The 24964-nt window shown below is 41.5% G+C and overlaps 1 protein-coding gene across 2 annotated transcripts in view; it reads left to right on the forward strand.

The window, feature by feature from the left end:
• Window positions 1-24964, forward strand: part of tmem163a (transmembrane protein 163a) — a 287064-nt gene that overhangs the window by 179925 nt on the left and 82175 nt on the right. For both annotated transcript variants that reach the window (XM_060827842.1, XM_060827841.1), the window contains 2 exons: window positions 22152-22195; window positions 24357-24448. In XM_060827842.1, coding sequence (XP_060683825.1) covers window positions 22152-22195; window positions 24357-24448 — 136 coding nt within the window. The remainder of the gene's footprint in view (window positions 1-22151; window positions 22196-24356; window positions 24449-24964) is intronic.

The following is a 24964-nucleotide window of genomic DNA, read 5'->3' on the forward strand; positions in this document are numbered from 1 at the left end:
CAGGATCAAGAAGGTATGGAAGGGAATGGCGTTAACACTGGGGGATTTTGGTGTTAGGGGGAGACGTGAGAATATTGGTGCAGAGACTGATTTGTGTGTGTGTGTAGGATAAGGGGATGGGGTGGTTTTGTTGTAACTTTGATAGATGGCAGCTGATCAATGTGCTTCCCCACCCAAGGCCTGAGTATGGTCCTTTTCCAAGCTTTCCCTCACCTCTGAACACCACCTCACTTCCCACCAACCTGACAATTGAAGCTTGGTGGGAAACAGCCATTTGATAGTTACAATTTGGCCATTTAAAAGCCTCATTTGGAGAAAGGGCAGGCAGGTCCGCTTAACTCTGACATGACCCACCATACATTTGAGAAGTTAGGGCTGGTACAAGCTCAATGTGAGGTAATCTGAGAAACTTTATAGATCGACCTTCAAATATACCCCCCAACCCATTCATAATCTTGGAATTCCTTTTCTAACAACGCTATGTACTTATATTGCATAGACTGCAATAGTTTAAGACAGTGGCTTACCACAACCATTCCAGACATAGTAAGTGATGGGCAACCCGCCGTTGACACATTTATTCAATGAAAGAATGAAAAGAAAAAAAGGATAAATTTTAGGAGTCAAATATTTAAAAGACTTACAGTAATATTCTACCCGTAAATGGTTAGCCCTTCATTACTGTGAAGGGCTAGAATTATTACCCCAGTAACGTTCATTTCTAATATATTGATAATTATTGAGTTTGCCCTTTTGATAACATATCGTTGAGTAGTTAAGCAAATAAGTAGTTTGAGTATTATTAAAACTTTAATTACTGTTGAAAAATCGTTAGGCTATGTCGAGTCTGCTTAAATATCACTTGAGCTTTCATTTATTTATGCTATTGCCTGAAGCCTGGAGAAATCTTCTGCTGAAATCAGACCTACTATTACCTCTAGGGAAAGCAAAAGGTAAGTTAAATGTCACAGTAGGTGCTTGCCCAACAGAAAGCATATTGCGGCAAGACCTCTGAAAGTCAGTTCTTATGTTCCTTTTGAGACATCAGGATATTTATAGTTGAAGATTGCAGAGTAATATAGAATTGTATTTCTTTCGCGACAATTGGATTTAATGTTACTTTGGAATTTTTTGTTAGATAGAGAATGGAAGCAAAAATTCTGCTTTGAGAATAATTGATAACCTGGTGTGCAGACTGTGCTTAAAATTACGCTGTGGAGTGTAAAATATGGCTCAAGTTTCTGCTCCAGTTCTTGACATAATCAGACACAGATTTTCTCCCAAGACTGTGCCCTTACATTAAAAAATATTCTTTGATATTTTTAAGAATGGTAACCTCCTGCAGTTTGATTAATAAATATGTAAATAGATTTATCATAAACTAAGTCTTTCTAATAAGTGTATCTAGGCCACCATCTGAGTGCAGCCTGATTTTAAACTGAAAATGATTTCAAAAAATAATAGATAACTTCATTTTGGTTTCATTAGTGTATGATATCTGTAAAATACTTGTTAATTTTATTTTCAAAGTCTTTATTCATATCATTATACTAAAATGGCTTAATTTTAGAAACATAGAAACATAGAAAAATACAGCGCAGTACAGGCCCTTCGGCCCTCGATGTGCCGACCGAAGCCTAACTAACCTACACTAGCCCAATAACCTCCATATGCTTATCCAATGCCCGCTTGAATGACCATAAAGAGGGAGAGTCCACCACTGATACTGGCAGGGCATTCCATGAACTCACAACCCGCTGAGTAAAGGATCTACCCCTAACATCTGTCCTATATCAACCTCTCCTTAATTTAAAGCTGTGTCCCCTAGTAACAACTGACTCCATACACGGAAAAAGGTTCTCACTGTCAACCCTAATCATCTTGTACACCTCTTTCAAATCTCCCCAAACCTTCTTTTCTCCAATGAGAACAGCCCCAAGTGCCTCAGCCTTTCCTCATACAATCTTCCTACCATGCCAGGCAACATCCTGGTAAACCTCCTCTGCACCCGTTCCAGTGCCTCCACATCCTTCCTATAGTATGGCGACCAAAACTGCACACAATACTCCAGATAAGGCTGCACCAGAGTCTTATACAACTGCAACATGACCTCAGGACTCCGGAACTGAATTCCTCTACCAATAAAGCCCAATACGCCATATGCCTTCTTCATAGCACTATTTACCTGGGTGGCAACTTTCAGAGATCTGTGTACATGGACACCAAGATCCCTCTGCTCATCCACACTACCAAGTAGCCTACTATTAGCCCAGTAATCCATCTTCTTGTTACTCCTACGAAAGTGAATCACTTCACACTTAGCTACATTGAACTCCATTTGCCACCTTTCTGCCCAGCTCTGCAACTTATCTATATCCCACTGTAACCTGCCACATCCTTCTTCGCTGTCCACCACTCCACCGACTTTCGTATCATCCGCAGCCTTCAAGCCCCTCCTCCAGGTCATTTATAAAAATGACAAACAGCAATGGTCCCAAAACAGATCCTTGTGGAACACCGCTCGTAACTGCACTCCAAGATGAACCTTTACCATCAACTACTACCCTCTGTCTTCTTCCAGCCAGCCAATTCCTAATCCAAACCTCTAAGGCACCCTCAATGCCATACCTCCGTAATTTTTGCAGTAGCCTACCATGGGGTACCTTATCGAATGCATTGCTAAAATCCATATACACCACATCTACTGCTTTACCCTCATCCACTTCCTTGGTCACCTTCTCAAAGAACTCAATAAGGTTTGTGAGGTACGACCTGCCCTTCACAAAACCATGCTGACTATCCTTGATCACATTATTCCTATCCAGATGTTCATAAATCCTATCCCTTACAATTCTCTCTAAGACTTTGCCCACAACAGAAGTGAGACTCACTGGCCTATAGTTACTAGGGCTGTCCCTACTCCCCTGCTTGAACAAGGGGACCACATTCGCTATCCTCCAGTCTTCTGTAGACAACGATGACATAAAAATCAAGGCCAATGGCTCCGCTATCTCCTCCCTAGCTTCCCAGAGGATCCTAGGATAAATGCCATCAGGCCCAGGGGACTTATCTATTTTCACCCTTTCCAGTATTCCCTGGACCTCTTCCCTACATACCTCAAAGCCATCCATTCTAATCACTTGTGACTCAATATTCACATCAGCAACAATGTCCTGTTCCTGAGTGAATACTGACGAAAAATATTGATTTAGTGTCTTTCCAATCTCCTCCGCCTCCACGCACAACTTCCCACTACTATCCTTGACTGGACCGATACCTACCCTAGTCATCCTTTTATTCCTGACATACCTATAGAAAGCCTTTGTGTTTTCCCTAATTCTACCAACCAAGGACTTTTCATGTCCCCTTCTCGATGCTCTTAGCTCTCTCTTTAGATCCTTCCTGGCTACCTTATAACTCTCAATCGCCCCAACTGAACCTTCACGCCTCATCTTTACATAGGCCGCCCTCTTCCCTTTTACAAGGGATTCCAATTCCTTATTAAACCACGGCTCCCTCACAAGACCCTTTCCTCCCTGCCTGACTGGTACATACTTATCAAGGACACATCAATAGCTGCTACTTGAACAAGCTCCACATATCATTTGTGTCCTTCCCTTGAAGCCTATTTTTACAATCCACACATCCTAAGTCATGCTTCACCGCATCATAATTTCCCTGCTCCCAGCTATAACTCCTGCCCTGCAGTGCACACTTATCCCTCTCCATCACTAAAGTAAAAGTCACCAAGTTGTGGTCACTGTCCCCGAAGTGCTCACCTACCTCCAAGTCTAACACCTGGCCTGGTTCATTACCTAGAACCAAATCCAGTATGGCCTCACCTCTTGTTGGCCTGTCTACATATTGTGTCAGGAAACCCTCCTGCACACATTGGACAAACACCGACCCATCTAACGAACTCGAGCTATAGCTTTCCCAGTCAATATCTGGGAAGTTAAAGTCCCCCATAACAACCACCCTACTACTTTCACTCTTCTCCTGAATCATCCTTGCAATACTTTCCTCTACGTCTCTCGGACTATTAGGAGGCCTGTAGAAAACTCCTAACAGGGTAACCTCACCTTTCCTATTTCTAACCTCAGCCCAAACTACCTCAGATGGCAAGTCTTCCTCCATCGTCCGTTCCACCGCTGTTATACTATCCTTGACATGCAATGCCACACCTCCCCCTCTTTTACCCCCACCTCTGACCCTACTAAAACATTTAAACCCTGGAACCTGCAATAGCCATTCCTGTCCCTGTTCTACCCACGTCTCTGTAATGGCCACAACATCGAAGTCCCAGGTACCAACCCACGCTGCAAGTTCACCTACCTTATTTCGTATACTTCTCGCATTGAAGTATACACACTTCAAGCCACCTTCCTGTTTACCGGCACCCTCCTTCGAGATCGATGCCTTGTTCCTAACCTCCCTACACTCAAGGTCCTGTACCCTAAAGCTACAGTCCAGGTTCCCATGCCCCTGCAGAGTTAGTTTAAACCCTCCCAAAGAGCAAACCTCCCCCCAAGGATGCTGGTGCCCCTCAGGTTCAGGTGGAGACCATCCTGTTTATAGAGGTCCCACCTTCCCCAGAAAGAACCCCAGTTGTCCAGAAGTTGGGGCGGCACAGTGGCACAGTGGTTAGCACTGCTGCCTCACAGCGCCTGAGACCCGGGTTCAATTCCCGACTCAGGCGACTGACTGTGTGGAGTTTGCACGTTCTCCCTGTGTCTGCGTGGGTTTCCACCGGGTGCTCCAGTTTCCTCCGGGTGCTCCGGTTTCCTCCCACAGTCCAAAGATGTGCGGGTCAGGTGAATTGGCTATGCTAAATTGCCCATAGTGTTAGGTAAGGGGTATATGTAGGGGTATGGGTGGGTTGCGCTTCGGCGGGTCGGTGTGGACTTGTTGGGCCGAAGGGCCTGTTTCCACACTGTAAGTAATCTAGTAATCTAGTAAACCGGAATCCCTCCCTCCTGCACCATCCCTGTAGCCATGCATTTAACTGTTCTCTCTCCCTATTTCTCAACTCTCTATCACGTGGCATGGGTAACAAACCAGAGACAACAACTCTGTTCGTTCTAGCTCTGAGCTTCCAACCTAGCTCCCTGAAAGCCTGCCTAACATCCTCATCCCTCTTCCTACCTATGTCGTTGGTGCCAACGTGGACCACGACCTGGGGCTGCTCCCCTTCCCCCTTAAGGACCCGGAAAACACGATCAGAGACATCACGTACCCTTGCACCTGGGAGGCAACATACCAATCGTGAGTCTCTGTCACCCCCGCAAAACCGCCTATCTGTGCCCCTCACTATTGAGTCCCCAATAACTATCACCAGAGGCCTGAACCTCATTGCTTACCCCAGGTAAGTCGTTCCCCCCACAAGTATCCAAAACGGTATACTTGTTCTTGAGGGGAATGACCGCAGGGGGTCCCTGCACTGGCTGCTTCCTCCCAGTCCCCCTCGCTGTCACCCATCTGTCTATAACTTTCGGAGTAACTACTTCCCTAAAGCTCTGATCTATGACCACCTCTGCCTCCCGAATGATCCGTAGTTCATCCAACTCCAGCTCCAGTTCCCTAACACGGTCTTGGAGGAGCTGGAGATGGGTGCACTTCCCGCAAGTGTAATCAGCAGGGACGCTAATGGCTTCCCTCACCTCAAACATCTTGCAAGAGGATCATTGCACTGTCTTTGCTGCCATCCCTCTAAAAGGTAAACTTTAAAAAGAAAACTGGATCTAAAGAAACAAACAAGCAAAATGCAGCACTTACCTGCTTACCACAACGTGTCTTATTATTAGGTTAGAGGAGGAGGGCGGGTGGGAGGCTCTATCCCTGTAGTGCCTCGGGTTCCTCGCCTGCACGCTTTTATAGGGGAAAAAAATCCTTCCCAGGTAAGCTAGCGCGACACCAGCTTCCGGGTCCGCTAGGCGCTTAAAAAAAACTTTTAAATTTTAAAAAAAACAAAATCTGGACTATACCGCAACTTTAAAAAAAACACCACCAGACAGCTGTTACCTGCTCCGCCAAGAGAGTGAGGCCGAAGGCTTGGAGCTGCACGCTTTTATAGGGAACAAAAACCTTTAAGAGATTCCCCAAGGCACATTTACAAAAACCTGCCATGGTGAGGTTTTTAGACTATTTTGTTTTGCAGCTGGGTTAGCTTCTTCTGCAATGTTTTTCAAACCAGTGCGAAACACTGTGGGAACTTGATTTTTTTTTAAGATTTCCTACAGTGTGGAAACAGGCCCTTCGGCCCAACAAGGCCACACCAATCCTCCGAAGAGCAACCCTTCCAGACCATTCCCCTACCTTTACCCCTGACTAATGCAGCTATGCCTATGGGCAATTTAGCATGGCCAGTTCACCTAACCTACACATCTTTGTGACTGTGGGAGGGAACTGGAGCACCTGGAGGAAACCCACGCAGACATGGGATGAATGTGCAAACTCCTCACAGACAGTTGCCCAAGGCTGGAATTGAACCTGGGTCCCTAGTGCTGTGAGGCAGTAGTGCTAACCACTGAGCCACTATGCTGCCCCTGTATGCATTGTATGTAACTTGAACTGGAAATACCTCAATCACTTGTGCTGGTTTATCTAATTTTGGGCAAATTTCATTGACTAAGCCAACAGAACCAGACAGAGATACTGCACAGGAACTTCAAAAGTAGCAATAATTTTGATATGTGCATATCTTTATATGTTGCAAAAAATGATCTGGTAGAACACGACAAGTTGATTTTCTTTTTCAAATTTGCATCATTCATTTGTGTGCAAGTTTGTAATATTTTTTGCTGAAATTCATTTCTTGATAAGATTGAAGGTGTGAATAAGTTTTAGTTTTAAATATCTGTATCTCTCTCGGGAAAAGGAAGTCTAATGGTATTGAGGAGATCTACAGTTTTAAGGTCCTGGGAAAGAAAAGTTTGGAGCAAAAGACACTTAAGTAACGATTTTCAGTAAGTTTACAGGTTTTGAGAAGGAATGATAGGATCACTATATCTTGGATTCAAAATGAACCTGTGAGAAAAATTCAGATATGCTTGATTGTGGTAGCAATATTAAAAAAGAAAATGGCAAAAAACATTGTGATGAAAGGAGGTTGAAGTTTAGATAGATGTAAAGAAAAAAACATATTTGCACTTATTACTTCTTTACAGAAATTTAGTGGTTGCGCAAAGTCATAGAGATGTACAGCATGGAAACAGACCCTTCGGTCCAACCCGTCCATGCCGACCAGATATCCCGACCCAATCTAGTCCCACTTGCCAGCACCCATCCCATATCACCCCAAACCATTCCTATTCATATACACATCCAGGTGCATTTTACATGTTGCAATTGCACTAGCCTCCACCACTTCCTCTGGCTGCTCATTCCATACACACACCACCCTTTATTGAAAAAGCTCCCCTTAGGCCTCTTTTGTATCTTTCCCCTATCACTGTAAACCCTTTAAATGTCCTCTAATTCTGGACTCTTCCGCCCCAGCGAAAAGACTTTGTCTATTCATCCTGTCCATGGCCCTCATGATTTTATAAATCTCTATAAGGACACACATCAGCCTCTGACACTCAAGGGAAAACAGCCCCAGCTATTCAATCTCTCCCTATTGCTCAAATCCTCCAACCCTGGTAACATCCTTGTAAATCTTTTCTGAATCCTTCCTTAGCAATTTGACTGAGATAGAACAATATTCAAAGGTCAAATAAGATTGAACGCATATGATTGCACTAGTTGTAACTTCTCAGACATTGAAGATGTTATGTTAAAATGTAACAAGATTTTGAGAATGTCCAGTCTTAGGCTGACAAGTGATAAGTAACATTTATGGCATACAAATGTAAGGCAATGACCAAGGTATCATTCTTGTAAACCTATGTAGTGTTCCCTCCAAGGCCAATATATTGTTTCAAAGTTCCACAGTATTATAACTAACTATTGTATGCAAACAGATGGGTTGATTTCTGAGTATGTGATTTTAAAGTTAAAATATTTCCACCAAAATTGTTTTCTGTCTCAGTGAATGGTACAGTTATAAAAATTTGCCTCTTTGGTAGACAAGTGGGCAGCATAGTGGCACAGTGGTTAGCACTGCTGCCTCACAGCGCCAGAGACCTGAGTTCAATTCCCGCCACAGGCGACTGTCTGTTTGGAGTTTGCACATTCTCCGTGTCTGCGTGGGTTTCCTTCGGGTCTCTGGTTTCCTCCCACAATCCAAAAATGTGCAGGTTAGGTGAATTGGCCATGTTAAATTGCCCGTAGTGTTAGGTGTAGGGGAATGTGTCTGGGTGGGTGCGCTTCGGAGGGTCAGCGTGGACTTGTTGGGTCGAAGGGCCTGTTTCCACACTGTAAGTAATCTAATCCAATATTTGTGTCCCCAATGTATGCAGTGCTAAGGAAAATGAAAAAAAAAACTCACCAAAAATGCATAATTTCTGACTCGCCTGTATGTTGTGAAGTATTTGAGTAGTATTTTTCAAGAGAAATTTTCAAGATTAGAGTAAAGCTTTTGTTTGCAATTTGTGATTTAGATTGCCTATTGCCATGACAACTGGTGTTACAGTCTCCATACAGACTGACAACTTTGAAGAGATTTAAGATTCCAGTTATGACCTAAGAGTGACAGGGCAAGGTTTCATGCTTTAAAATCTTCCCTGTAACAAATGACAAAAAAAACCATGATTGACTAAAATCTATTATCTTTTATTCTTCTATATTATAGAAAATAGCAGAATATCTATCTTAGAGATATTCTTTTCTAGATGGATAAATATAGTCCCATGTGCCAGCATTTGCCCAATATCCCTCTAAGCCCTTCCTATTCATGTACCCATCTGAATGCTGTAATTGTACCAGCCTCCACTATTTCGTCTGGCAGTTCATTCCATACACACATGTGAATTCCCCTTCCCCTGTGCCTGACTAGTTTAAATCCTTTTGGGTGTCCGGAATGCAGCACTTTACATTTGACTTTACAATAAAAAATAAGCTAGGATCTGGGCTACCTTCTTAAAATGTTTTGAGAGTGTCTGGTCTGGTCCATAACAGTTGTGATAATCAGCAGACAGTGTTTTTTTGTGATATTGAATAAGGGAAAAATATTGGCGAGTACATTTGGGATTGATTCACTTGCTCTTTAAAATTGTGCCATAGATCTTTTACATTCAATCAAATAGACTGGTGCAACCTTTTTCTTTAACATCTTTTATGAATTGAGACACCTCTGCCAGTGCAGCATTCCTTCAGTACTACCATAACGTCAACTATGATTGTTGTGCTCAAACCCTGTATTATGATTTGTTGAGAGTGTTACCAAGTATTTCCATGCATAACTTATCTTGTCTTCTATAAGGTGGGGAATGTGAGTTTGGAATGTCCTGCTGAAGGTTGCTACTCTCTATTTATAGAAAGTATACTCTGCTGCAATTGTGACCATGAATGGAGTGAATGTTTAAGATGATGAGTGGGGCGTTGATTAATCAGGCAGCTTTATCCTTGCTGGTCTTGAGCTTCTTGAGTGCTGTTGGAGCTGCACTTATTGTGGAAAGTGGATGATATTGCATCTTGCTCCTGCTTGTGCCTTATAGCTGATTATCAAGTTAGGACTTAAGTTATTTGCTGCAGAATTCTCAAACTCTGAGCTATTCTTGGAGTGAGCTATTCTTGGAGTGACAATATTTATCTGGCTGGTCTGGTTAAATCTCTAGTCAATGATAACCCTGACCCTGTTGATAGTTGAGAATTCAATGATGGCAGAGCCATTAAAAATTAAGATGAGAAGGTTAGATTCACCCTTGTTTGAGATGATCATTGCCTGGCATATGTGTGACATGAACGTTTCTTGCCACTTGTATGCCCAGCCTTCATTGTTGTCCAAGTTTTGCAGCATATTGTCACAGACTGCTTTATTACCTGATTGTTTTTGTATCTGTCGGAGGAGCTGAGACTAATACAAAATGCTACGCAATCATAGAGCTATTGAGATGTACAGCACGGAAACAGAATCTTCATCCAACTCATCCATACTGACCAGATATCCCAACCCAATCAAGTCCCTCCTGCCAGCACCTGACCCATATCCCGCCAGACCCTTCCTATTCATATACACATCTAAATGTCTTTTAAATATTGCAATTGTACCAGCCTCCATCACTTCCTCTGGCAGCCCATTCCATACACATACCACCCTCTGTGTGAAAAAGTTGCCCCTTAGGTATCTTTCATATCTTTCCCCTCTCATCCTTAACCTATGCCGTCTATTTCTGGACTCCCCCACCCCAGGGAAGAGACTTTGTCTATTTATCTTCTATTTTATAAACCTCTATAAGGTCACCCCTCAGCCTCCAACACTCCAGGGAAAACAGTCCCAGCCTATTCAACCTCTCCCTACAGCTCAAAACCTCAAAACCTTGGCAACATCCTTGTAAATCTTTTCTGAACCCTTTCAAGTTTCACAACATCCTTCCAACAGAAAGGAGACCAGAATTGTACGCAACATTCCAAAAGGACCTAACTAATGTCCTGTACAGCCACAACATGACCTCCCAACTCCTGTACTCAATACTCTGACCAATAAAAAAAAGCATACCAAACCGCCACATTCACTATCCTATCTACCTGCGACTCCACTTTCAAGGAGCTATGGACCTACACTCCAAGGTCTCTTCTATCAGCAACACTCCCTGGGAACTTACCATTAAACTATAAGTCCTGCTAAGATTTGCTTTCCAAAAATGCAGCAGCTCTCATTTATCTAAATTAAACTCCATCTGCCACCTCTCAGTCCATTGGTCCAACTGATCAAGATTCAGTTATAATCTGAGGTAGCCTTCTTTGCTATCCACTACATCTCCAATTTTGGTGTCATCCATAAACTTACTAACCTATACCTCTTATGCTCGCATCCAAATCATTTATATGAATGAGGAAAAGTAGTGGACCCAGCACCGATCCTTGTAGCACTCCACTGGTAACACATCTCCAGTCTGAAAAACATCCCTCCACCACTACCCTCAGTCTTCTCCCTTTAAGCCAGTTCTGTATCCAAATGGCTAGTTCTCTCTGTATTCCATGAGATCTATCCTTGCTAACCAGTCTCCCATAGGGAGGCTGGTCGAATGCCTTACTTAAGTCCATATAGATCATGCCCATTGCTCTGCCCTCATTAATCCTTACTTCTTCAAAAAACTCAATCAAGTTTGTGAGATATGGATTTCCCACGCAAGAAGCCATGTTGACTATCCCTAATCAGTCCTTGCATTTCCAAATACAATCCCTCAGGACTCCCTCCAACAACTTGCCCACCACCGACATCAGACTCACTGGTCTATAGTTCCCTGGCTGTCCTTACCACCCTTCTTAAACAGTGGCACCACGTTAGCCAACTTCCAGTCTTCTGGCATCTCACCTGTGACTATCGATGATACAAATATTTCAGCAAGGGGCCCAGCAATCACTTCCCTAGCTCCCACAGAGTTGTATGGTACACCTGATCAGGTCCTGGGGATTTATCCAATTTTATGTGTTTCAGGTCATCCAGCACTTCCTCCTCTGTAATCAATCATCAGTGAAATTCCCTATTTCTGACTTTACAATGGAATGAAGACCATTAATGAAGCAAATGAAAATGTTTTGCCCAAGATGATTAATCTGAAAAATTCCTGCAGTCAAGTCCAGGGCTGAGATGATTTGCCTCCATTGCCACAAACATTTTTCTTTGTGTAATGTATGACTCCAACCTATGGAATGTTTAATGACCTCTCTCCTCCCCAATTTCCATTGACTCCAGTTTTTCCAGGATTCCTTGATGCCAGTGACCATTTATGCCACTTTGATAACATCAGCACTCATTCTCAGCTTACTTTTGATGTTCAGCTCTTTCATCCATCTTTGGAGCAAGGTTGTAGTGTGTTCAGTGACATTGTGCATCAGTGAGTAGGTTATTGCTGTGAAAGTGCTGTTCTGATCTTCAATTTCTAGATCCTCATAATAGGTGCCAAGTATGCAATGATGTTCCATTCATGTTAATTTGCCCTCTCTCACTTTGACATAGAAAGTCACAAAAAATGTTGGTTGTTTATGATGTTTCCATGAACTCCTAGTTAATACAGTGTATGATAAAGGCCATTAAAATGCTAAGGAAAATTATTATAAGCTGACTGTTTAAGCCAGATTGTGCACAGAGACTTGAGTACCAAGTTGGCAAATATCAAGACTCAAAAAATAGCCCCTATTTGCCTATCAATTTCCCCCAGCATGACAAGGTGCATATTCTGAACAAAATCAATTTATGTTTCTCACTTAGCAATACCATCTGAAAGCACAGCACTGATGATCATATCTAGCTCTATCTCACCACAACATCTCTAGATCAATCACTGTCTCTATTGTGCCAGACTGTTTATTGAAAGTCCAATACTGGATGGGCAGAAATTCTTCCAAATAACTGTTAAGAAGAAAAAGCCATTGTTCTCAGTCCCTGCTACAGACTCCATTCCTTAGCCATTGACTCCATTTTGTGTCCCAACAACCATCTGAGGCTGAACGGACTGCTGTCGTATTTGATCCAGACATGAGGATTTGACCAAATGTTTGTGTCATTTGGTACTGCCAATTTCCAGTTTAGTAATATCACCAAATTCTGATCCTGCCTCAGCTCACTTTCATCCATGCTTTTGTTACCTCTTGACAGAATGATTCCAACACACCTGACAGTTCTCCCATGTTCCATGTTTAGTAAGCTTGAAGTAATTCAAAATTCTGCTGCTATGTCTTACTCAAAGTGTGGATATTTGTGAGGCCGTCTCCATCAGTGAGTTGTTTAATTGTCTACTACCATTCACTACTGAATTTGCCAGGATTGCAGAGTTTAGATCTGATTCATTGGTTATGGGATTGCCTAGTTCTGTCTAAGCTGCTTATGCTGTTTGACATATAAGTAGTCCTGTTTTGTACCTTCACCAGGTTGACACCTCAGGTAACCCTGGTGCTGCTCCTGGCAAGCCCTCCTGCACCCCTCATTTAATATGGGTTATTGATCCTCTTGCTTGATGGTAATGGTTGAGCAGGGGGTATGCTAGGCCAGGTAGTGGGCGGCACGGTGGCACAGTGGTTAGCACTGCTGCCTCACAGCGCCAGAGACCCGGGTTCAATTCCCGCCTCAGGCGACTGACTGTGTGGAGTTTGCACATTCTCCCCGTGTCTGCGTGAGTTTGCTCCGGTTTCCCCCCCTAGTCCAAAGATGTGTGGGTCAGGTGAATTAGCCATGCTAAATTGCCCATAGTGTTAGGTAAGGGGTAAATATAGGGGTATGGGTGGGTGGTGGGTCGGTGTGGACTTGTTGGGCCGAAGGGCCTGTTTCCACACTGTAAGTAATCTAATCTAAATCCCATTGACTTGTCAACTCTGTGCTCTATATGGCACCTGTGTAAGCAATAGCTCAGTTTTTAAATTCTCATGCTTGTTTTTAAATTTCTCCATGATCTCACTCTTCCTATTTCCTTCAGCCCTACAATCTTTTAAGATTTCTGCACATATCCTTCATCTTACTTTCTGGATTTTTTTCCTTAAACCCCTCAGCTTCTTTACCTTGCTTCCTTCCTTTAAGACACTCCTTAAAACTAGGAATAAAAACAGAAAATTCTGAATATACTCATGTAAAAGTTGAATTTTTTAGACTTTTTTTAAGGTTAAATTTATGAGGTCAACAACTACGTGGATACTACTTTTGATGGGCTGAAATTCATGCTACAGTCCAAAATACTATATCATTAGCAGAATCCCAACTGATCTTGAATTGAATAAAGAAAGAAAACACAATGATTCATGATAATATGACTGTACTCCATGAGTGCTACAGGGCAACGGGGCTCAGCTGAACTGCACACAAAGGGAGGTTGTCACCTGATGTGACAACTTTTGCACCAAATTGATGTGAAGTGTACATGAAAACACAGAACAACATGATAAAGAAAATTCATTTCCTCATTGTAACATTTATGTACAGGATAATACCTTGACTCACAAATGTTGATTTGTTACCTGTGAAGAACTGGGGTCGATTGTTACATGAGATGTATGAAAAATTCCAGATTTTTTGGTGAAAGATAGGGGGTTGCCTTTTACACGAGGTTGACATTTACTCGAGTATATACGGTATCTATGGCAGATCATGCATCTCTTGTGGAAAGAGAAGAAGAGTTATTGTGTCAGGTTGATGACCTTTCATCCGAATGATTTGCTCCTGGAAAATGTTGAAGATATAATAGATTTTAAATAAATGATTTGGCACAGAAAGGAGGATGGACGAAAGAAATAAAAGGGAAGATCAGTGAAAGGGCAGAAGACAAGAGAAATTTGATGAATGTTCAAGATAAGGCTCATGTTCAAAGCAAATGAGATGTCAAGGGACAAAGAAAGCTCCAAAATATGGATCCAAAGGAAGTATAAATGAAAATCACAGAATCATCATGAATCATCCATCTAAAAGGACTAAAATTGTCTAAATCAGTGCTGAGTCCAGAGGCTGTAAAATGTTAAATTGGAAGATAGTGTTGGTCTTCAATATTGCATTGAGTTTCATTTAGAATCAAAAATGTTGTGGGTGGATGACAGCAGACCCAATCCAGGAAATACCCCCAAAATAACCTTTCCCTTTCCCGGTGGTCATTTGACTAGTGTGAGTTGTGCATTGTAAAGTTCATTAAAACCTAACATATTGATCAGAATTTTCTCATCTGCCTTCTGTGGCTTAGTTTCAATTTTGTTTGACAATTCTCTTGTCAAATGGTTGAGGGGTGCCTGAAAGGTGCTATTTAATGAAAGCAGTTGTTCCATACGATATTTAACCATTGACTTTATTGAATTATCTTTAGATGTCAAAAAGAAACTTCTCAGCAAATTCCCTTGATTGAACAAGTTATGCAGTTGATTTGTAAGATGTAAGTGTGCAGAGCCCATAGACAGTGTTGGCAATGTGGAATAGTCTTGTTTCATGCTTGTTGTGTTCTTAAGTGGGAATTAGTGGATAGAATAAAAACAAAGATGTGTTTTTCCCAGTGTAAACGTTAAATATTGATCTTCAGTTCCTTCTGTGAAGTCTGTTTAGAATTAGATTAGAGCAGAGCTTTCCATTAGATCCAAAGGATACACACAATCTGTTCTTCTTGAGTGCCTTATTTGAAATGTATTACAAAAATACATTTATAAATATTTTAATGCTTTCTGTACTAAAAGCTTTTGTCCCTATCTAGTGGAAAATATTTGTTCACAGTTCATAGATTCTACTCGCCCTTGGCATCAGCCCTACGGACCTGACACTCCCCACCCTACTGTCTCCCAACACCCTGATGTCCAACCCCCCCAGGATCCAACATCTTCCACAGGACCAGATACCCATCTCCCCATCCCGCCCCTGCATCTGTTACACAGCCTCTCATCTGCCACCAGACTCGACACACTCCCCACTGACATTTCCATCATCCCCACTGGGACCCCTTTCTTCCTCTCTTCCCTCCAATGTCCTCTGTCCACCCTCACCCAACATCAACCAATGGACCTGAATGCCCATCTTCCCTACCAGATCCGATATCTGGTATACCTCTCATCCTACCCATCTACCACTGAACCTATCTAGCACTCTGGCACTCTGCCACCTGACATTGTTTCATCCTACCAACTTGACACCTTAAGCCCAAACCTAACTTAAATATCTTTACACAGTAGCTCTTCATGCTGGTGAATATGTAAATCACAGAATATAGCAACTATTGCCATGAGAAAAGGGCATGATTCAAATTTCCCTGACTGTACTGCACTTTGAAGGAACTGTTAAATTTCAGATATGCTGCAGTTCTCAAGAGAAGCCAGAATCCAAATTTCCTCCCAGAAAATTAATGGAAAATAGTCGGAGCAATATGGCAACCTCATTGTGATTGCCATTCCTTGAAATCCATCCCAATGATATTTTAATGTACTAAACACAACATTCTTTGTTTCACTTCTTCAGTTTTAACTTCAGTGTTAAGTCTCCTGATTTAGCTTTGAGTATTCATTTTTTAATCAAAATGAATTTGCCCTGCAATCATCAGTATAGACGATGCTGTATTTTACTGCATGAAGATTTCATTTTTGTAAATATATTTTAATATTAATTTGCTATATATCCTGAGAAAAACATCAGTGTGGATGCAGAATTTGAATCCAAGTCCATTCACCCATTTTACATTTTTACTTACATCTGTTTGGTAAGATGCTGGAAATTGCTTACTTTGTTATTTATATCGCAGAAGGGGCATACACCGTTGTGGATTCAGACATGCATGCAGTAAAGACTGGGCCAACCTCAAATATTCACACTGTGCACTCTATATTCAAAGCCTCTCTGCTTCCTTTGCTTGACCAATGTTGATATCTGGATGCTGAGATTAAAAGTTGAAAAATGCAAGCCTTCAACTCTTTTTATCCAACTGTTGACATCATTCTGTAACTTGATTGACTAGGTGTGTATATATTGGAGAAATACTGAAGAAAGGGTCATCCAAATGCTGCATTGCAGGGAAGCTTGCAAACATGACGAGAAGGCCATAGAGATTGATTCATTGCACATGCGAGTCACTAGCTGCCAGAAGGACATCCTGAGCAGCAACTCTCCCCAACAATTAGCTTCATATATATTAGCTTATGGAGGAACTTTCCTCTCAAGTATTGATCTTAAGCCATCGGCAACATTGGTCCTTTTGACGACCAGTATTAATAGACAAAAGACAGCACTCTTCAATATACTCAGTTTGTCTCTGGCTGTGAATGAATTGACTTAGTAGTAGAATGTATAGCTCCTCAATTGTTTTTACATATTTGTTTCAACCCTAAATATTGAATAATGAAAAGACAGAACAAGAATATGCAGAGTAAATAACACTCACCTGAAATGGAGGAGCAAATTACTGCAGATGTTGGAATCTGTACTGAAAACAAAAAATGCTGGAGATCACAGCAGGTAAGGCAGCATCCACGGAGAGAAAGAAAGCTAATGTTTGAAGAGTCATCTAGACATGAAACGTTAGCTTGCTTTCTCTCCATGGATGCTGCCTGACCATCTGAAATGGATTTGTTTCTTGGCTGTTCATCATCATCCATAGTTGGAAAGATGCCATATTTTGCACCTTGGGTCAGATATAACAAAATGTGCTATTTCCTCTGCGTATTCTTCTTCTGTCTTTTCATTATTCAATATTTAGGATTGAAACAAGTGTGTAAAAACAATTGAGGAGCTATACATTCTACTACTAAGTTAATTCATTCACATCTGGAGACAAACTGACTATATTGAAGAGTGCTGTCTTTTGTCTATTAATACTGGTATTCCAAGGCATTTTAACTTCCTCCAGGCCAAAGCACTCTTGACAGCTGCTGGCTTTGTTCTGCAAGTGAGCATCAATAGACATGTTTGTGGTCAGGTGATTTGAGTCTGCCAGTAATCTGGAATTTGCTGAAATTGTAGATACATTTTAAAAATGTCTTCATCAGCTATATTTAATTTTCTTTGTTACTGGTTGACATCAAAGGGCAGCAATCTGTCAGCTCACAAGCTCCTCTAGAGCCATGAAGAGAGAAGATAGAAGAATGTTGTCACAAAGAGACATTAGTTTGGATCTAATATTAAGAGTATTGGTGAAGAGTTAATATTTTCTGTATTAAAAGATTAATAGTCTCCTCCTGTAAATTATATGCATTTCCAGAAAATTTCTAGCCTCGCTGCTGCTAATTTAATAAAACATTTCACTAATTTATAGTCAAAACCAGTGTGTGATGAAGTGTTTACCATTTTCTGAGGTCTTGGATATCATGAGAACCTGTAACATCATCAGTAAGTGGAATACACAGTCAGGGTTTCTCTATAACTCCTGTGACTACCAGATCATTAATTTATCAAACACAGTTTAATAGGGTCTGAGAACTCATTTTGGGTGAACATGAGAAACATTTTTCAGGAAGGAACTAACATTATATTTATTATTAATGCAATAAAACGATATAGCACAGGAACAGAGTGTTTGGTCGACATGTCTGTGACAACCAAGATGCTATTCTCAACTAATCCAACTGCTTGCAAATGGTCCATATCCCTTTATTCTTTGTATGTTTATGTGTCTTTCTAAATACCTCTTAAATGCTGCTATCATTTCTGCTTTTACCACCTCCCCTGGCAGCGCATTCTAGAGACCTACTACCCTCTGTGTGAGAAACTTTCCTTGCACATCTTCTTTAAACTTTACCCCCTCACATCAAACCTCTGCCCCATATTATGTGATATTTTCACCCTGGGAAGGAGAGTCTGATTATCTATCCTATCCATGCCCCTCATAATTTTAAATACTTCTATCAGGTCACCCCTCAACCTTCAATGTTTGTCCAAACTCTCCTTACTGTTAATACACTTCAATCCAGGCAACGTCCTGGTAAACCTTTCTGTGTCACCTCCAAATCCTCTACATCCTTCCTATAATGAAACGATCAAAACTGTGCACAGAACTGTGGCTTGACCAACATATTATATAGCTGCACCATGATATTGCCAATGTTATACTCAATGCCCTGACCAATGAAGGTAGCCATGCCCATATGCCTACTTCACCAACTTATCCACTTGTGTTGTCACTTTTAGGGAGGTATGGATTGGACCCTAAGATCCCTCTGGATCACAAAGAGTTCATCTATTAAAAGTATACTTAACTCTTGCATTTGACCTCCCAAAATACATCACCTCACACTTGTCCAAATTAAATTCCATCTGCCATTTCTCTGCCCAACTTTCTAACTGATACTGTATGCTGCTATAACCTCTGATAGCCTTCCTTACTATCCACAATGCTACCAATTTTCATGTCATCTCAAACTTACTGATCAGAGCATTGACATTTTCATCTAATATTTTTTGTATAAAATAATAGAGGTCTGAGAAATAATCCTTGTGGAACACAACTGGTCACAGCAACACCCTTCCAAAATGACCCTCTATCTTTTTAAGATATCCAAAACCTCCTTCTTCTTAGTGTCAACATGCCTTAGAGTAACAACAAACCCCTCTTTAAACTTACCACCATCTATGTCTTTCTCCTTGGTGAATACTGATGTGAAGTACACATTGAGGACCTCACCTACTTGCTCTGGCACCATATGTAGATTCCTTTAGTTCATCTACCCTTCTCTGAGTTATCCTCTTGCTTCTAATATACATTCATAATGCTTTGGGATTCTTTTAATCCTCCATGCCAAGGATATTTCATGACTACTTCCTGCCCTCCTAACTTCTTTAAGTTTCTGCTTCTTTTATACCCATCAAGGGTCTTGTTTGATTTCTGGTTCCTGAACCTTACACATGCTTTCTTTTTTTGTTGAGGTTCCTGAAGCTTGCTAGCCTGACAGGATTGTGCTGGTCCTGAACTTTGGTCAACAGACTTTTAAAAGATTCCCACATATCAAATATGGATTTATTGTCAATTGGCTGCCTCCAATCCAAATATTCTAGTTCCTACCAAATACTGTTAAAATTAGCCTTCCCCCACTTCAGCACTTTTATCCAAGAATCAATCTTATTCTTTTCCATGACTAGTTTAAGAATTAGGAAATTATGATCATTGTTGTCAAAATGCTCCCCCACTGAATGTTTTTCCAGGCTCATTCCCCAATACAAGGTCTCATATGGCTCCTTCACTCAATACACTATCTACATATTGTTTCAAGAATAGCTTCTGGATGCAACTAACACACCTTGTCCATCTAAGCCCCTGATACTAAGGAAGTGCCAGTGAATATTTGGGAAATTAAAATCACTCACTACCACACGCTGTTATTTTAAAATCATTCCATGATCTGGGTGGCACGGTGGCACAGTGGTTAGCACTGCTGCCTCACATCGCCAGACACCTGGGTTCAATTCCCGCATCAGGCAACTGGCTATGTGGAGTTTGCACATTCGCCCCCTGTCTGCGTGGGTTTCCTCTGGGTGCTCTGGTTTCCTCCCACAATCCAAAAAAAAAATGTGCAGGTTAGGTGAATTGGCCATGCTAAATTGCCCGTAGTGTTAGGTGCAGGGTAAACGTAGGGAATGGGTTTGGGTGGGCGTGCTTCGGAGGGTCATTGTGGACTTGTTGGGCTGAAGGGCCTGTTTCCACACTGTAAGTAATCTAATCTGCTTACTTATCTATTTCTCTAATTCCTACGGCTTTTGGGAGGCTTATAGTATGACCCCATCATAGTTAAAGTTAAAGTTCTAAATTGGGGCAATTACAATTTTGATGGTATCAGACAGGAACTTTTAAAAGTTTACTGGGGGACGCTGTTCACAGCAAAAGGGACATCTCGCAAGTAAAAGGCTTTCAGAAGCAAGATAATAAGAGTTCAGGACTAGCATGTTTCTGTTAGTGAGAAGGGCAAGGCTGGCAGGAGTAGGGAACATTGGATGATGAGACATATTGAGGTTCTGATCAAGGAAAAGATGGAGGCATGTGTTAGATACAGGCAACTTGGTTCAAGTGAATCTCTTAAGAAGTATGGGAGTGTAGGAGTACACTTAGGAGGGAAATCAAGAGGGCAAAAAGGGGACATGAGATAGCTTTGGCAGAAAAGGTAAAGGAGAATCCAAAGAGATTCTACGAGTATATTAAAGGCAATGGAGTAATTTGGGAGAGAATAGGACTCCTAAGATCAACAAGGTCATCAATGTGTGTAGCCATAGGAGATGGGTGAGCTCCTAAACAAATATTTCTCATCTGTATCTACTGCAGATAAGCTAGGGAAGCTAGGGAACTCAGGAACTAAATAGTGATACTTTGAAAACAGTCCACATTACAGAAAGGAGATTCTAGAGGTCTTAAAACATGTAAGTGTTGATAAATCCCCAGGACCTGATCATGTGTATCCTAGGGCATTGTGGGAACCTAGGGAAAGAATTACGAGGCCTTTAGTGGAAATATTATTATCATCGATAGCCAAGGATGAGATGCAGCAAGACTGGAGGATGGCTAATATTGTGCCATTGCAAGAAAGGTTGCAAGGAAAAGCCAGGGAATTATAGACGGGTGAACCTGATGTCAATGTTGGAGACAGATCCACATGCATTTGGAAAGGTAAGGACTGATTAAGGATAATTAGCATGGCTATGTGTGTGGGAAGTTGTGTCTCACAATTTTGATGAAGATTTTTGAAGTGACCAAGGAGACAGATGAAGGTGGATTACTTTAGCAAGGCCTTTGACAAGAATCTGCATGGTAGACTGGTTAGTAAGGTTAGATCACATGGGATCCAGAGAGACCTAGCCAATTGGATACAAAATTGGCTTGACAGTAGAAGACAGAGATGGTGGTACAGGGTTGTTGTTAGGACTAGAAGCCTGTGACCAGTGGTGTGCCGCAAAGATTGGTGCTGGGTTCACTGATAGTCATCATTTATGTAGAGACAGTAGAGGCCCTGAAGAACTTCACTGCAAACTACTTTGAAATCATTAAGTCTGAATTTTCCAAATCAGGAGAAACTTCTTTATCTGAAGATTTGAAAGAATGTTGATCTTGCTACTATAGGGAAGTAATTGTAGTGATATACTTAAGGGGAGATGTGACAAAATTTGAGGGAGAAGGGAATAGAGAATAATGATGGTAGATTTAGACAAGGAAAGATAGGAGGTGGTTCAAGTATAGCAGAAACAGTAAAGTGGTCTACTGTCCTGTTTTTGTGCTGTATACCTTATGTAATCCTGTATAAAATCACTTTAGTCGCTCTCACCTGACCACTTTGACAATCGGTTGTCAATGAAGGTTTCCACATCTGTTTACCTCTGGTCACCACTGTCTGCTCAAAATATCATAAATTCCAAAATGACAATCAAAATACAGTATCTGGAAAAAAAAAGCATGATCACAATATAGATTCTTGTCTGAAGGGATATTGTGAGATTTGATTATATAATGTATTCATATATATATAAATTCAGTTTATTGGATTTGTGGATGAAAGAGAATACTTGTGTAGACAAATTAGCTGCCACATTTCATCAGAGGTTTACTACAGAATCTATCTATGATTTAATAATTTTCCATTTAATCTGGCTGTAACTTGCTGATTATTTTGTTACCTTTCTTTTTCAGCTGTTTCTGTCATGCGGCACAGTGCATCATCCTTTGGATTTGCTGTAAGTAATATTGTGTAAATAATCACAGAGAAAAACTGAAAAGTGACTCACCAGAGTTATCTAGGGTTGGTCTAAAGCAAATTGTTCAGCATTCTTTTAAAACTTAACAATGTGTGATTCTGCCCTAAAGTTAATTATGAAAGCGCGAACTAGGAGTTGAAGCACATTTTAATTTTTACACTTCATTATTGATTGTTGCAACAATGTGGATCTAGAAGTTACATCAGTTCAGAATGCAACAGCAGTTTGTCACTCCTATACAGCAATTCTATTTACATTACAGCATAGAAGGTAGTACAGCTTTAGACTCCTATCACTTAGTCGATTTGCTGTTTCCTATCATTCTGCCAGTTGCTTACATAAAGCAAGTATGATGATGGACGCTAATGAATGCAAAGGCAAATGTAATAGTTGTGGTGGGTATGGATCGTTAAGGGGTTTAGAGTTCACTAGACACTCTCTTTTAGATATCATGTGTGGTCACTCAGTCAGTGTATCATCTTCACCAAGTTGGTGGCCATACTGTGACCAGAGTGGTGATGAAACAGATGATAGGATGCATTGTAGATTACTTACAGTGTGGAAACAGGCCCTTCGGCCCAACAAGTCCACACCGACCCGCCGAAGCGCAACCCACCCATACCCCTACATATACCCCTTACCTAACACTACGGGCAATTTAGCATGGCCAATTCACCTGACCCGCACATCTTTGGACTGTGGGAGGAAACCGGAGCACCCGGAGGAAACCCACGCAGACACTGGGAGAACATGCAAACTCCACACAGTCAGTCGCCTGAGGCGGGAATTGAACCCAGGTCCCTGGTGCTGTGAGGCAGCAGTGCTAACCACTGTGCCACCGTGCCGAAATTGTAGCTTGGTATAGTCTGGGAAGAGCTCCAGTGTGGTCCAGATAAAATGTGCCACATCATCCTAGCACACTATGTTTTGCACAGTTGGAGCAGGCGATTGTGTGATGTGATAGCTGCTGGGGACAATGGGAGCATTCCTCTGAGGAGAAAGATGGCTGGGGGAAGCTTGCAATGCGGATGTCCGAGCTCAGCTGAATTGAGTGCTACAAGGTAGGCAGGAGCTGAATGATAGCCAGTTATAGAAGATGCCAGTTCTGTAGACTCGTGGACTGTCAAAGCCAAGGTGCTGGTATATGGTTTGCATTGTGGGTGCTAACTGCAACCTGCATTCATGTCCATTGTGTTCCCTTTTGATGGCTGTCAATGAGACCTCATGTTTAGGCTTTTCTGAGTGGTTGTCTGCATGTGATCTTCACCTGTAGACAGTGAACCACAGGCTAATGGAGAAGGGGTACCATGGACTCGGGGCTTCAGACAGGATATGTCTAAAGACAGAGCTTAAAAATGTGTTGCTGGAAAAGCGCAGCAGGTCAGGCAGCATCAAAGGAACAGGAGAATCAACGTTTCGGGCATAAGCCAAAGAATGCCTGACCTGCTGCGCTTTTCCAGCAACACATTTTTAAGCTCTGATCTCCAGCACCTGCAGTCCTCACTTTCTCCTATGTCTAAAGACAGGTAACTCATGAGGTCTGGTGGTTAAACAGCAGCAGGGTGAGGGAACAGAATTGTACAAACAAGAGAATGCTAGTGGTGCTGGCTATGTGCTGTGGATATTGTAGCTTTGTGACTGCTGTACCATTATGCTGCTGTGATTGACAATGCAGAATTACTAATGCTTGTCTGTGTGTACAGTGACCTTTTAAAAATGGTGTGGCGTGTAAGGGCTGCTGTTCTTTTGATGGATATTCAGTGAACATTGCATTGTTCTGACAATGATAAGACGGGGGCTAGGTAAAGTATGCCATAGAAGGGTTGGGTAGTTAATAAGGCATGATTGGTAAGATGTGGCCTGCTCGGCCGCCTAGCGAGAATCTAACAACTCAATGTAAAATGCTCAATATATAATCACATTGAAATTATTGCAATTTGTTTGTATGTCAGATTAACTCTTAGCACTGAATTCCACCTGCAAAATAATATATTACCATTCAAAATACTGTATTCTGAAAGTCAGACCAACCATGATGTCAGGATTTTAGAGATAACCCCATTTATTATATCATGTATTTTTCCATGTTGATACTGCATGATACCCATTTTCAAAAAGACATTTCTGCCATTTGTTTTAGTTTGATGCTACGTTGGATGTGTTGTCTTCTGCAATAGTGCTGTGGCGTTACAGCAATGCAGCCGCTGTGCACTCTGCCCATCGGGAGAATATGTAAGTCATGTTAAAATTAATGATGGTTATTCATCAAGATTACTGAAAGAAGTAAATATCTTGTGTCTTGGTACATTTCTGATTTGGCTTAAACATATCCTGTGGTTGAAATGAGCATTGATTAATTTTATAAATTGTACAATGAGGGAAGAAGTAGATGCTCAAAGAAGAAAAGGAATTCTAAATTGAGTTAGTATGCTCTCCACAAGCAATGTGCTTGGTGTTTTACCAGATTAGCTTGAGACTGAGGCAATGCCAAAACAGATTATATTGACATTTGTCTAATATAGCATGCATGATTGTTTGATGCTCAAGAGAGATGAGTGCACCTCCAACAACACTAAAGCAGCTTGAAACCATCCAGGATAAAGCACTGCACTGGTACCACATTCATTAATATCCACTCCCTCCATCACTAACATTCAGTAGTAGCAGTATGTACCATTTGCAAGATAGAATCATTGTGTTATACAGCAAATAGGCCCTTGGCCCAACTACTCCATGTTGACTAGATTT

Source organism: Hemiscyllium ocellatum, chromosome 7 (genome assembly GCF_020745735.1).
Source record: "Hemiscyllium ocellatum isolate sHemOce1 chromosome 7, sHemOce1.pat.X.cur, whole genome shotgun sequence".
Classification (NCBI taxonomy): Eukaryota; Metazoa; Chordata; class Chondrichthyes; order Orectolobiformes; family Hemiscylliidae; genus Hemiscyllium; species Hemiscyllium ocellatum.